This window comes from Castanea sativa, chromosome 9 (assembly GCF_040712315.1).
Source record: "Castanea sativa cultivar Marrone di Chiusa Pesio chromosome 9, ASM4071231v1".
NCBI classification, from domain to species: domain Eukaryota; kingdom Viridiplantae; phylum Streptophyta; class Magnoliopsida; order Fagales; family Fagaceae; genus Castanea; species Castanea sativa.
The window spans coordinates 42,031,351-42,043,598 of NC_134021.1; the positions used below are offsets into that span (position 1 = coordinate 42,031,351).

The 12,248-nt window shown below is 32.7% G+C and overlaps 1 protein-coding gene and 1 pseudogene across 1 annotated transcript; both read right to left on the reverse strand.

Annotated features, from left to right (window-relative positions):
- Positions 1-271: 271 nt before the first annotated feature.
- LOC142609251 (glucan endo-1,3-beta-glucosidase-like) lies at positions 272-4,322 on the reverse strand (annotated as a pseudogene).
- A 917-nt stretch (positions 4,323-5,239) lies between these two features.
- LOC142609682 (glucan endo-1,3-beta-glucosidase, basic isoform-like) lies at positions 5,240-7,928 on the reverse strand. The gene is made up of 2 exons (XM_075781335.1): positions 7,751-7,928; positions 5,240-6,443 (listed from the first exon to the last, which is right to left on the reverse strand). The coding sequence occupies exons 1-2, from the start codon at positions 7,911-7,913 to the stop codon at positions 5,491-5,493; spliced, it is 1,116 nt and encodes a 371-aa protein (XP_075637450.1). The 5' UTR covers positions 7,914-7,928; the 3' UTR covers positions 5,240-5,490.
- Between the last annotated feature and the right edge of the window lie 4,320 nt (positions 7,929-12,248).

A 12,248-nucleotide genomic window follows, 5' to 3' on the forward strand; every position in this document is an offset into this window, starting at 1 on the left:
TAAAAAATATTTTTCGAAATATTTTTTAAAATACCACCAAACACCAAGAATGATCTTTGATTTTAAAATAATATTTTATTTACTGAAAACAAACAAACTTCTAAGAAGAATTCATGTACAAATTTTCAAAAAAATAATGATTTTCTATCGTTGTGGCATTATATCAAGCATGTTATATGCAACCAAGACTAACAAGATTTTCAAGTGCTTTCAACCAAGTAGTGCAAACTAAATCCTCCGTGCAAATTTATCGAAATATAATCAAGACCCATCAAGAGCAAGTCACATGCATCAAGAAATCATTGCAAACCTATGAAAACACAAGAAAAACAAGCAGGAACTTCAAGCAACATCATTGCGGAAACCCCATAGGGTAAAAATCTAGAATTTTTCTCAAGAAACAAAGGCTAAAGATAAGAAAATTGACTAAAAGATTTATGAATTTGGGTTCTTGCAATAGCTTATGCTCCTCATTTGTTGGTGGAATCACATCCTTGTTCACATTCTTTCTTGATGGATGGAGTGTGGGGTTGAGTTTATGAAGAGGAAGAAATTGGGCAAAATGTGCTTAATAGTACTTTTTTAGAAAAAAAAATTGGGTGAATAGCTAATGTTTGAAGTTTTTTAGTTAATTAAACTGTTTTTGTAAGTCGAATTTGGCAAACTCGAGTTTGGGCTGGAAGTTGAGTTTGACAAACTCGACTTTCAAGCAATATTGATGCATCTTGCTTGGAGCTCGAGTTTGACAAACTCGACTTCCAGCCCAAACTCGACTTTCAAAAATAGTCTAACTAACTAAATAACTTCCTTTGTGTGCTGCTTTCCTAAAATTTTTCTAAAAACATATTATTTGGCAAATTTTGCTGAAGAAATTGTGTTTGAAAGTTTGGAGGAAGAGGAGAGGAGAGGCGAGGTGAGTGGTTTTTTTAATAGTGGTAGATGAAATAATAAAGACATTTAAACAATTGACATACTTCTTTTTTCTTCTTTTGTACAATTTAAAGAAATATATATTTATAAAGATAAAATTGACAATTCAATTTTTATTGGTTAAAATGCAAATTGTATCCCAAAGTTTGAATGAAATTCATTTAATCTTCTAACTTTACTTTCGTTAAATTAAGTTATCTAAATTTCAAAATTATATAAATTCAGGCTTTTAATCCAATTTTGCTAAAATATTGTGATTAAGTATGCAATTAACTAATGAAAAAAAAATTGAAAAAAAAAATCTCACATAAAAAATCTATAAAATACTTTTATTAATTTTATAGATTTTTTTCATGTGAGAAAAATAAATTTCCAATGGAAATTAAAAAAAAAAATTGGATGAAATGCTTGAGTTGAATAAATTTAAAATTTAGAAGACTCAGTTGAATAAAAATAAAATTAGAGGACTTAAATGAATTTTATTCATACTCAAAGGGTTCATATATATATATATATATATATGAGACAACAATTTTCAAAGACCCCCCATTTGGCCTTCTCTAATGCTAAGTAAAAGGCATCAAAAATGGCATAAAAAATGTTTCAATATCGATGTTCACCACCTTGCACTTCAAATGAGGGAGTAGTTAAAAAGAGCATACTTAAGATGAATGTTTTGAATATTGCCAATGTAGCTAAAGTATTTATACATGTTAACAAGTAATGGGTACTTATGCTTCACTAAGAAGCTTATGATGAGTTCAAGAAGTGATTGGTACTCAGACGTGAAGGAGCCTATTGATGGAGGGTATGACTCTGCAAGGGCAGCTTGATAATTGGGAGTGGAGACTTTAATATTCTTATATCCAAGGTTAGCATTATAAATTACAGTTTGAATGTTTTCCATGGCTGAGAAAAGAAATTGTGCATATGGACTGTTGGGCTCTATTTTGTTGCCAACTACAATGTATCTGAAATTGACATCTCCATAGTTTTGGATCCATGTGCTTGCATAGTCTTGGCTTGAAGTAGTGCTTTGAAGCTCTTCATTAGGGACACCAAGCATGAGCTCAATATTGGTGCCTCTAAGGGCTTGGAAAGCACCATAGTTTTGGCCATAGAGTCACATTCTTCTGATGTTATATTGTCTGTACATATTTATAACTTCTCCTGGGGACAGTAAGTTGTTGCCAAGCATTACATAGCAAACACCTATGTTGGCAGCTGATTAAAATAAAACATGTCAAATTTTGTGTCTTGACCATATTTCCATCGTATGCTCACAAAGTACATAATAAATCTACAGTCAATAACTACTTGATTTGTATAGTGTTGAAATTTAAGTTTATTTATCATAACATATTAAATTATTCATTCAAAATCAAATCGTTTGTTGGATTGTCAGCGACAATAGCAAGCCTCGATACTATAGCCAAGATGTTTGCATAAATTGCAAAATAGTTTGTTGGATTGTTGACGATGATTATTGTGATAAGAAGAAGACATGTCCTTATTTTTCATTTAGAAGCAAAATATGAAAAAATGGATTGCAAAAATAAAATCTACGCGAAAAACTGGATAAAGAGCACCTTGATTGCAAAAAGTCAATTCTAGCATTAAAGTCAACGGTCAACCATGAAAAATTCAACAGTCAAAGTCAACTAGAGCCGGTCAATAGAAGTCAGCAGAGATGACATCAACAAGATGACATAAGCAAGTGATTGGATGCTGAAGTAAGCTAGGGCTGACATGGCACTAATAACGTCGCAAGTGACGTTAACCTAGAGTAGAAAACGGTGTGTCATGCGCGTGCTCTCATGTAGATTGCTTGGGCGACGTGTGAGGGAGCGTGAAGGCTTCAATGGCTGCAAGACTTCCACAATTGAGTAGATCGGGACAAGATGATCACAGTGGTACCTGCAAAAGCATAATTGGGCAAGATTCACGGCAGCGACAATAATGGCATTGGTCCTTGTGGTGTGAGACTCCTTAACGACGGCGGTTGTAGGTCTAGAACCAAAGATGATGATTGAGAGACGTCAGAGATTCAATGGCGAATGGCTGTAGTGGTAGCTGTGATGGCGGAAGGGACTGTGAGTTTGGAGTAACACCAAAGAGAGATAAGACTGTTGAGAAAAAGGTCAGAGCAATGACTCTAATACCATTTTAGAAATACTGAATAAATTGTATTGTATTTCATAAGTAATAAAATATACATGAATTTCTTTATATAAGAAGTAAAGTATGTAATACAAGTATGTGTGCTATACAAGTAAAATAAGGTAGGCCTACGGCCCATAGCCTTTTACAAGTTAACTGTCATATATACACTTATGGTTAAATTTACATGTATAGTTAGACTTTAACCCTATGTTTGGATTGTGGGAGGTGGGAGGTGGGAGATGGGAGAGTAGAAGAGAGGAAAATGGAAGATGACTAGAATACAATAAATTTTTGTATATTCAACACTTTCCTCTCTCCCTCCATCTTTCTCCGTTTCAAACATAGTGTAAAAGTATCATACCCTATAGCTTTTTATGAGATCATTTTTACCAAATTTATAATGTAGACTCAATTATACCAAATTTATAATTGGAGAGACATTTAATATATATTACCCACATATCTGTCATTATCATGCTAAACAAATATCAAGATGATTAAAATTATTTTCTCTATAAGTTTATAAAATATCTAAAATCATGGTTTTATTATGCTATATAAACAAACTAAAAACATGACTAGAAGTGGATATTAATTTTTTTTTTTTTACTAAGGTAACATTTTGTCATACAATACACAAGAATAGAGTCCATACATGTTAAATGTTCCAATAATGCTGCATACACAAATAATTTCACAAATTTTTTTTTTTTACAACTTTTGAGGTGATAGGTTATGATTAGTATAATTTCATATAGAAACATAATTGGCACTACTTTATCGTATATTACTCATTACCAGTCACTTAAGTTATTGTGAAATGTTTTGCGATCTCCACTTATCAAAATTGTTCAAGCAATACATGGAATATGTATGGTTTATGAGAATTTATAAAGTGATCGTATAGAGGTTTTACTTTGTAAAAAGGTCCAGGGACAACTTTTGCCACAATTCTTGAGTGGTTGACTATAGTAGTGGAGAAAGGTGGTAGATTTATTACCATTCATAGTCGACCACACATCAAGTTGTGGCAAATGGTATGCTTCCAGAAGAATTATTTACTTTGACTAGTTTTGATTTGGGAGCTTAACGTATAATGTGCAAAAGGAGTGAGAGAAAGGGAGAGAGAAAGAGGGACCTATTATGTCTAGGCTAGCCATCTGCATCACAAACATTAGCATTAAGGACATCGCAGAAGGGCTGCTCCCAGTTGAATAAGACTTAGCCATTGACAAAAACGTAGAAGAGAAACGTAGACTAAGTGTATGTTTGGATTGCACTAAAAACAGGGGCTTGCGCGTCTGCGTTTTGTGTGTGGGTCCCGTGCACTATTCATGAGACCCGCAAGTACAGATTTCAGTAAATTTTTCTTTAAAACTGGGTCCCACGGCACTATTCACACATTTAAAAATTATTTTGTTATAGTGTTTTCAGTTTTCAGCAATAAGCGTTATCCAAACAGATTCTAAGAGCTTGGATTGAAACCAATTATGTTTCCAACACTAATTTTATAGAGAGAGATGCTTGTGCTTAAGATTGAGATTTTTGAGTGATTATAGCTAGTCAAGCACTCCATGGAAATGAATTGTTTAATAGTTATATGCCACCACAATTTAACCTGTCAAGCACTCCATGGAAATTAAATAACACAAAATTATCTACGGCAACCAAGTGTATCACTTAAAGCTCGTCTAACTGGTTGTTAATTTGGACTTTGTCTTTCCTCTAGAAAATGTTAGGCTTCTCTACCTTGCAATTTGAGAATGTTTACATATTGAAATGACCTATCTCATCATAACCGGTTGCCTTTCTAGGAGGTCATTATGGGTAACAGAAGCTCTAATATTAGTTCTTGTGTGATAGGACTTTAAATTTATAGCATTTATTCTCTGGTAATTGTTCATTCTCATCAAGTCAAGAAGCCAACAAGTTTCTAGCATAGGTAGAATTCCAGATCCCTTATACAATAATAAGAAATTTTACTAATTGAGCTAATTGTTGGAATTCGCGTATCACTAACATTTTGATTTTGAGATTTTCAATTTGCATATGCTATGATAATAACTAACGTACACAAATAGTTCATCTTATGTTTTGAAAAATACTTATAACTCTAGCCCCAACCAAAAAAAAAAAAACACTAATCAATCCAACAAGCTCTGAAATAATATTTTATAGATATTCAATACATCAATGAAACTTACCAAAACATTACATTAGAGATAAATGATTCTTAATAATATTACATCAGAGATAGTGCACTCATATTTATTGTCTGCAAGGTGATTACTTCTTATTTATTGTGAGTTAGCAAAGACTTTTATTATAATAATAATAATTGTTATGCACCATAATAATATGCTCTTATTCCTCGATGCACTTAATAAAGCCCTCTTCTTAACTGAAATTAACTGGGAACTTAGGCTGTTTGTTTGGAGAAAAGAGCCCCCAGTGTTTCTCAAAATCTGGAGTCTTGTTGTTCTCATCAAACATGGCAAACACATAAGTTTCAATTGGCCTTCCGGGCTTCTTTGGTGTCCCTCCCTTCACATGTTGAACCAAATTGGTAATGTAAGTTCTTTCGTTATCAAGTGATGTTGCTACTCCACCATCTGAAGGCCAACCACTCTCTGATATAACAATCACCAATGATCCCCCGTTGGCCTTTTCTAAAGCCGAGTAAACAGTGTCAAGAAGGGCGTCAAAAAGGTTGCGATAATTTAGTGGGGGATCAGTCGGATCAGTCACTACAGGTGAAGGAGCTGTGAAAAGAGCATAGTCAAGATGAATGTCTTTGGTATTACCAATGTAACTAAAATATGGGTACAAGTTAACAAGTAATGGGGACCCATTGTTCACTAAGAAGCGAATGACAGGATCAAGAATTGGCCTATACTCGGCTCTGAATGAGCCTTTTGATGGGGGGAAAGAATCTTGTGAAAGGACTCCAGTGTCAATGGCAGTGGAAACTTTGATTTGGTTCAGTCCAGCCCCAGAAATTGCGTTTTGAATGTTTTGCATGGCGGGGACAAGGAACTGTGCAAATGAATCCGAAGGCTTTACTTCGTTTCCAACTGCAATGTATTTGAATCTGACATTTCCAAAGTTTTTCACATTGTTTTGGACCCAAGCATTTGCATTGTTTTGGCTTGAAGCAATCTCTTGAAGCTTGTCATTTGGAAGGCCTAGCATGAGCTCAATATTAGAGCCTCCAAGGGCTCGGAGAGCATCTTGGTTTGGATCATAGAGCCTCATTCTTTGGATGTTGTTTTGTCTATAGAGAGCTACAACTTCTGTTGGTGGTGGTAGGTTGTTACCAAGCATTCCATAACAAACACCAACTTGGGCACCTGCATTAGATTAGGCAATAAGTCAATGGTTTTACATACATAAATATGCTTATACAATTTATCTCAGTCAGGGACTCAGGGCAGGAATGTTATAAATATATTGAAAGTGGAAGATTCATTGGGTTTGTAGGCTGGCATAATATAATAATATATTAAAAGTGAAAGATTCATTGGATAATAATATTGATATTAGAGATATTATAGGTAAGACTTACAAATTGACGCGTTACCAATCATAAAAAATAATAATTCAAATATTCTTTCATTAAGTTGCTAAAATCCATCAATCATATTAATATGTAAACTTATTGTAATAAAACATGGACTAGCTTAGCATTTTTGTTTATATATCATATGCCTATTTAAAGGCTTAAGAAAACTTATTTTTCAAGTAATATGATTATATTTTGACTAGCAGACCCTTAAAAACACCTAGAATCAAGAAAATAAAATCCTCTGTACTAAGATAGCAATAATTATATAAAAAATTAAAAACTAACAAATGACAAACATCAAACCCCATATGTTGTCCTATATCACTTAGTAAAAAGTCCTAGTTCTACACATGATTTTATTGGACTCCCCTCTCCCTTCTTTCTCATCCCATTATTTTGAAAAAGAGAGAGAGCCAAAACCAAACAAAACAAATTAAGAAAGGTTCCTCCCCACCCCCCACCCACCACACACACAGAGCCAAATACAACTAATAGGGTAGTTCTTAATTTAAATGCTTAGAAGGCTAGTTGTGGCTCATTTAAGAGAAGTAATTCGGTGACTTCCTTTAATGAGGTGCCCACTCTAAAGACAACTATTGAGTGGCACTTAATTAAATGCTATTATTACATTCCAGGCTACTTTTGGTGAGCATGCAACGTGAACGTGCTTCAATTCTAAAAATAGCATGACGACCAAGACAGATTTGTGGAGATTGGACTATGGTTGGTTCAATCAAGCTTAGCTCAAAGGAAAATCTATTGCCTAGAGGGCAACATTAATTGGTTTAGGAGCCCTTTAACGTTGGTGGTTTCTACTTTCTACTACTCCTATATAGTTCCAAGGATAGTACTATTTGGTGTCTTAATAAGTGTACTGTTCTATACATCCTCTCATAACAGCATGGATCCCACTAAGGGTGCAAGAGGCCAGGCAGTACACTGAGGGTGTGTGACAAAATCACAGCTCCTCAACCTTGGGTTAATTAAGACACAAAAACATTTGATTTGGGCTGTAAAAGACTTTAAAATATGTATCAATACGAGAGAGAGAGAGAGAGAGAGAGAGAGAGAGAGAGAGAGAGAGAGAGAGACCTGTTGTGCCCAGGGTAGCCATTAGCAGCCCAAGCACCAGCATTATTGTGGAGATGATGGAAGGGCTTTTACCAGCCTGACCGGATTTAGCCATTGAGAAAACTATATACGGAAGGAATATAGGAAACAAAAAGCTAAGATAGCCAGCTATGCCATATACCATTGTTTAGCTGCCCTTTTATAGAGTGAGAGATATAGATGGATGCTTGTACTATTTTTTTTTTTTTTGAGTGACTATATCCACATTCTACATTTTTGTTGGTCAAGCACTCTACGTCACCCAAGTTGTACATGAACCAGCTTGCATCATTCAAGGCACATCTAACTGCTCATTAATTTGTGGAAATTTCTCCCCATGCCTTTGAATTGTCTTCAATTTTTCAATGTCCCACTGTGTTTGGTTTTATTTGAGACAACCAATCATATTGGTTGCCTTCCTACGGAAATTTACATGTTTATGTGAAGGACGCATTGGGCTTTCCAATTGGATGGTATTTGAAATTGATTTATTTAATTTATGGTTCAAATTAAATATTATAAATCTAAAAGTATATCTAGTCTTATGGTATGAAAATTGTACACCGTTAAATAGAGATGATCTTGTTCTATGTTTTTACATCCATGCAACATTTAATGAATGGACTGTCTTTCACTTCTACAATCAATCATTTTCCAATTTTATTTGTATCATGTGCAAAGTTTGGATCACTTGTAGTGCTATTAGATGTAAAAGAACATTGCTTCTACAAGGACTCCTTGTTATCAAGGGAGTACTTCTCCCATGGAAGTGAATAATTTTTCTTATCAAAGACCATTCGGCAATTGGCACAACTCTGACATTCCCACTAGCAACATTTAGGATCTAAGGTTTCCACCCCTCAATTTAACAAAAGGATATATAGTAACACATTTTTAGCAAATTTTATATATTTTGTATTATGCTTTATTCCGTAGGAAAGAAAAGAGCAGGAGAGAACGGATAAGAACCACGTCCAGATTAAAAGCTTCTATTGTTTAAATGAGTAGAAAATAAGTGGGAAAGCAAAGAGAGTGGATGCTAATTTCCACCAGGTCCACTATAGCCATATGGGCCTAAAACCAAATAGTAATTAGATTTAATTAATATTGGAAAATTTTCACTGACCTTCCCTAAGGTTTTTTTTTTTAATTTTTATATTACACTCACCTCTCCTCTAATTTTTAATTAGACACTTGCCTCCCATAAATTACAAACTATTGACACTAACCTCCCTAGATGATTGAAATATATAATTTAAAAATCTTGAAATAAAAGATTTTTTTTAAAAAAAATTTCAAATTTCCTATTAGAGGGGGTATACAAGTGGAGGGTAAAATTAGAAAATTCAAAATTTTTAAATACTTTTTTCAGTTATCGAGTGAAGGTTAGTGTAAATAGTTGACACTTTTAGAGGAGATGAATATCTTATTGTAAACTAGAAGAGAGGTAAATGTGATAACGGGAAATTTAAAGGGAGATCCGTCCAATATTTCTTATATTATATTCGAATTTTGAGTTTCCAAATTAAATCAATGATCGAGCATTTCATACATTACCATTGAACAGACATTCTCTACACTGTATTCTCTCAAGTTCCAACTATGGTTTTTCTTAGTTTCACCCAAAAAAAAACTCCCGTTTTTCTTGCATCAACTATATTAAAGAAAAAAGAATAAGAAAAATATATACATATCATTTTCATATTATGGTAATAACATAGCCAAATGATTTTTCCATTTATTTTTCTTATCCATGTGCCATTCTTTCACTTTTACATTCTTCCTACCAAATATTTAAGATAAAATAACAATCTCTTTTTTCTTCTTTATTTTTATATCCATCCTACTTTTGTTCAGTCCTCCCTATCAAATTAAAGGAGAAAACTTGAAAGTAACAGAGCTATATACGATTAATCTTTGATTTTGGTAGGTTTGAACACAAGAAGAACCAGAGAAAAGCATTATTCCATATCCTACAATTTGGTACTTCAAGTTTCTGTCGGTCAGCTAGACGATGAAACGAGTCTTTCTACAAAAGATAATTAGACAATCTCTGACCCACAAGGTCTTTTGGCTTGGATTCATAGCGTACATGTCAATTAAACAGTCTCTGTCCCACAAGGTCTTTTGGCTTGGATTCATAGCGTATACATGTCATTTAATTACTGATGGGGATTTGCTTTCACAAAGAGAAGGCTAAAATATTTCACTAATGTGAAATGTGTGGTGGTAAAAAGTTTCGGAATGAAAGACCAACCAAGATTGATAGCAAACTCCCTGCTTTTTATATTTAAATATTAATTAAATAATATTAATTTAATTTTTAAAGTTATTATTAATAATTAAACTATTTTTCTGCTTCTTTTGAAATATAAATTTAATAATTTAGTTTTTGATGTGATAAATGAAAAGAGATCTTTTACATTTTACTGTAATCACATCCGGCCTAGCAGCATATCCAATTTTGCTATAAAGATTAGTACACAAGTAACACGTGTAAATGAGAAAAACTTTAGTTATGTTGTAACCGTTTTTGTTTTTTGTTTTCAAATTAAAACTTGTTTTTGGGAATATAAAGAAATTTTTTTTTTTTTTTTTTTTTGTATTTTGAAATCAATACATGTTTGATTAGTTAAAATTAAAGGGATAGTTTTTTGTAAAAAAAAAAATAAATAGAAAATACTAAAATATGTTGCTACTAAGATTTGAACTCTAATACTAACTCATTAAATGAGATTGATTCATTAAATTAAATACGTGTTTTCATTTACTTTTGAAAATTAAAAACTAAAAACAACATTTTTCATGTTTTTAGTTTACTTCACAAATTGAGTTTTGAGAACAATTTTTGTTTTCTATCTATTTTGGGTTGCCAAACAAGTTTTTTAGTCTAAAAAATAGAAAATTGTTTTTGAAAACAGAAAATAAAGGGAAAAACAGTTACCAAACATACCCTTAGAAAGCTAGTTGATTAAATAGGAAAAATTATTATTATATATATATATATATATATAGAGAGAGAGAGAGAGAGAGAGAGAGAGAGAGAGCCTTCTATAGACGGGAAAATTATTGTGTACTCTTGGAATACCATAAATGCGTACTCCTTCCTCTCACATAAATGGTGAATTTCACTAATTAAATTTATGGTGGAACCTACCATTTATGTAAGAGAGAGAGAGTACGCATTTATGATACTCCGGGAGTAAAGAGAAAATATTTTTCTTTTTCTTTTTTGAGAAACGGGAGTAAAGAGAAAATCTAAATCTAAATAAAAAAATATTGATAGATTAGGATAAGCATTGAGGATAACATTAAGTCAACGAGTTTTAGAGGACCTCATATTCAGCAATAAATAATAATAATAATAATAATAATAATATAGAGATAAAGTTACTCTTCCATTACCACCAAGAACAACAAAAGGTAGAAAACTTTGCAATGGTAAAATAAAACATGAAGAAGAAGAACAAAAAGAGAAGGAGTGTAAATAAAAATCAACTTGAAATGAATGTTGAAAAGAAAGTGGTTAATATACTACTGATTTATGAGCAACTAAAAAAGAAAGCTGAAAAGAGAATCAAGATGGAGAGCAGCAAGGTGAGCAGAGAAGAAGGGTAGATATTCCTTCAAGGATGAAGATAAATATAAAGTTTATTTATTTAATTTTAGAGATTAAGTATTGAACTTTGGATTTCATTAATTAACTTGTCCATACTCCATAAAACTAGTATTAATTTTAATTTTGAATTTGAATCTGTTAGACTCTTCAACTTCTGCTCTTGGGAGGGTAAAAATTTGTACAATCTTAACTATGGTAGATAGAATTCAAATTTAAGAGAATGCACAACATTCAATGAGGAAATAAAAGGTGTGATAGAATTCAAATTTAAGAGAATGCACAACATTCAATGAGGAAATAAAAGGTGTTGTGGATATATATATATATATATATATATATAAATATATATATATATATATATATATTTTGTTCCTATCATTATTTTTTTTTTCAAAAAAAATAATACTTAATTTTTATTGATTAAATTTTTTGGGACAATTTTTTTTTTTTCCTAAGCAAAATGGCCTTAATAGAGGGGGACCTTCTTCCATTTGGGAGCTTAGGCAATTGCCTCAGTCTCCTTTGAGCCAACCTTGACATTATTATACTTTTTATAAGAACATGAGTTGAATACTTGTGATGAACATACCTCCCTCTCTTCCTTGAGCTATGGGATGTATATAAGTTAATTTATTTATTTATTACTACTATTTTTTAAGGGTTGGTGTCCACTTCCCCTCCGGTTGATTAGAAGGAAGGATTTGTAAGGTGCATGTCCCAAGGCTGTATGGTGGATTTAATGCAGAAGGAGTGGTGGTAGGTTAAAGTACTAAATGTCAATTTGATGGGTAGACTTTTCTTTCACTCTTATATAGGGATGGCAATGGGGTGGGGCGGGGCCGAAGAATGGGATCTTCGCCC

Coding starts and splice junctions, on each gene's coding strand:
- LOC142609682 (XM_075781335.1), bottom strand. CDS start 7,913: ATGGTATATGGCATAGCTGGCTATCTTAGCTTTTTGTTTCCTATATTC. Junction 6,444..7,750: donor GGCTACCCTGGGCACAACAG/GTCTCTCTCTCT, acceptor AATCTAATGCAG/GTGCCCAAGTTGGTGTTTGT.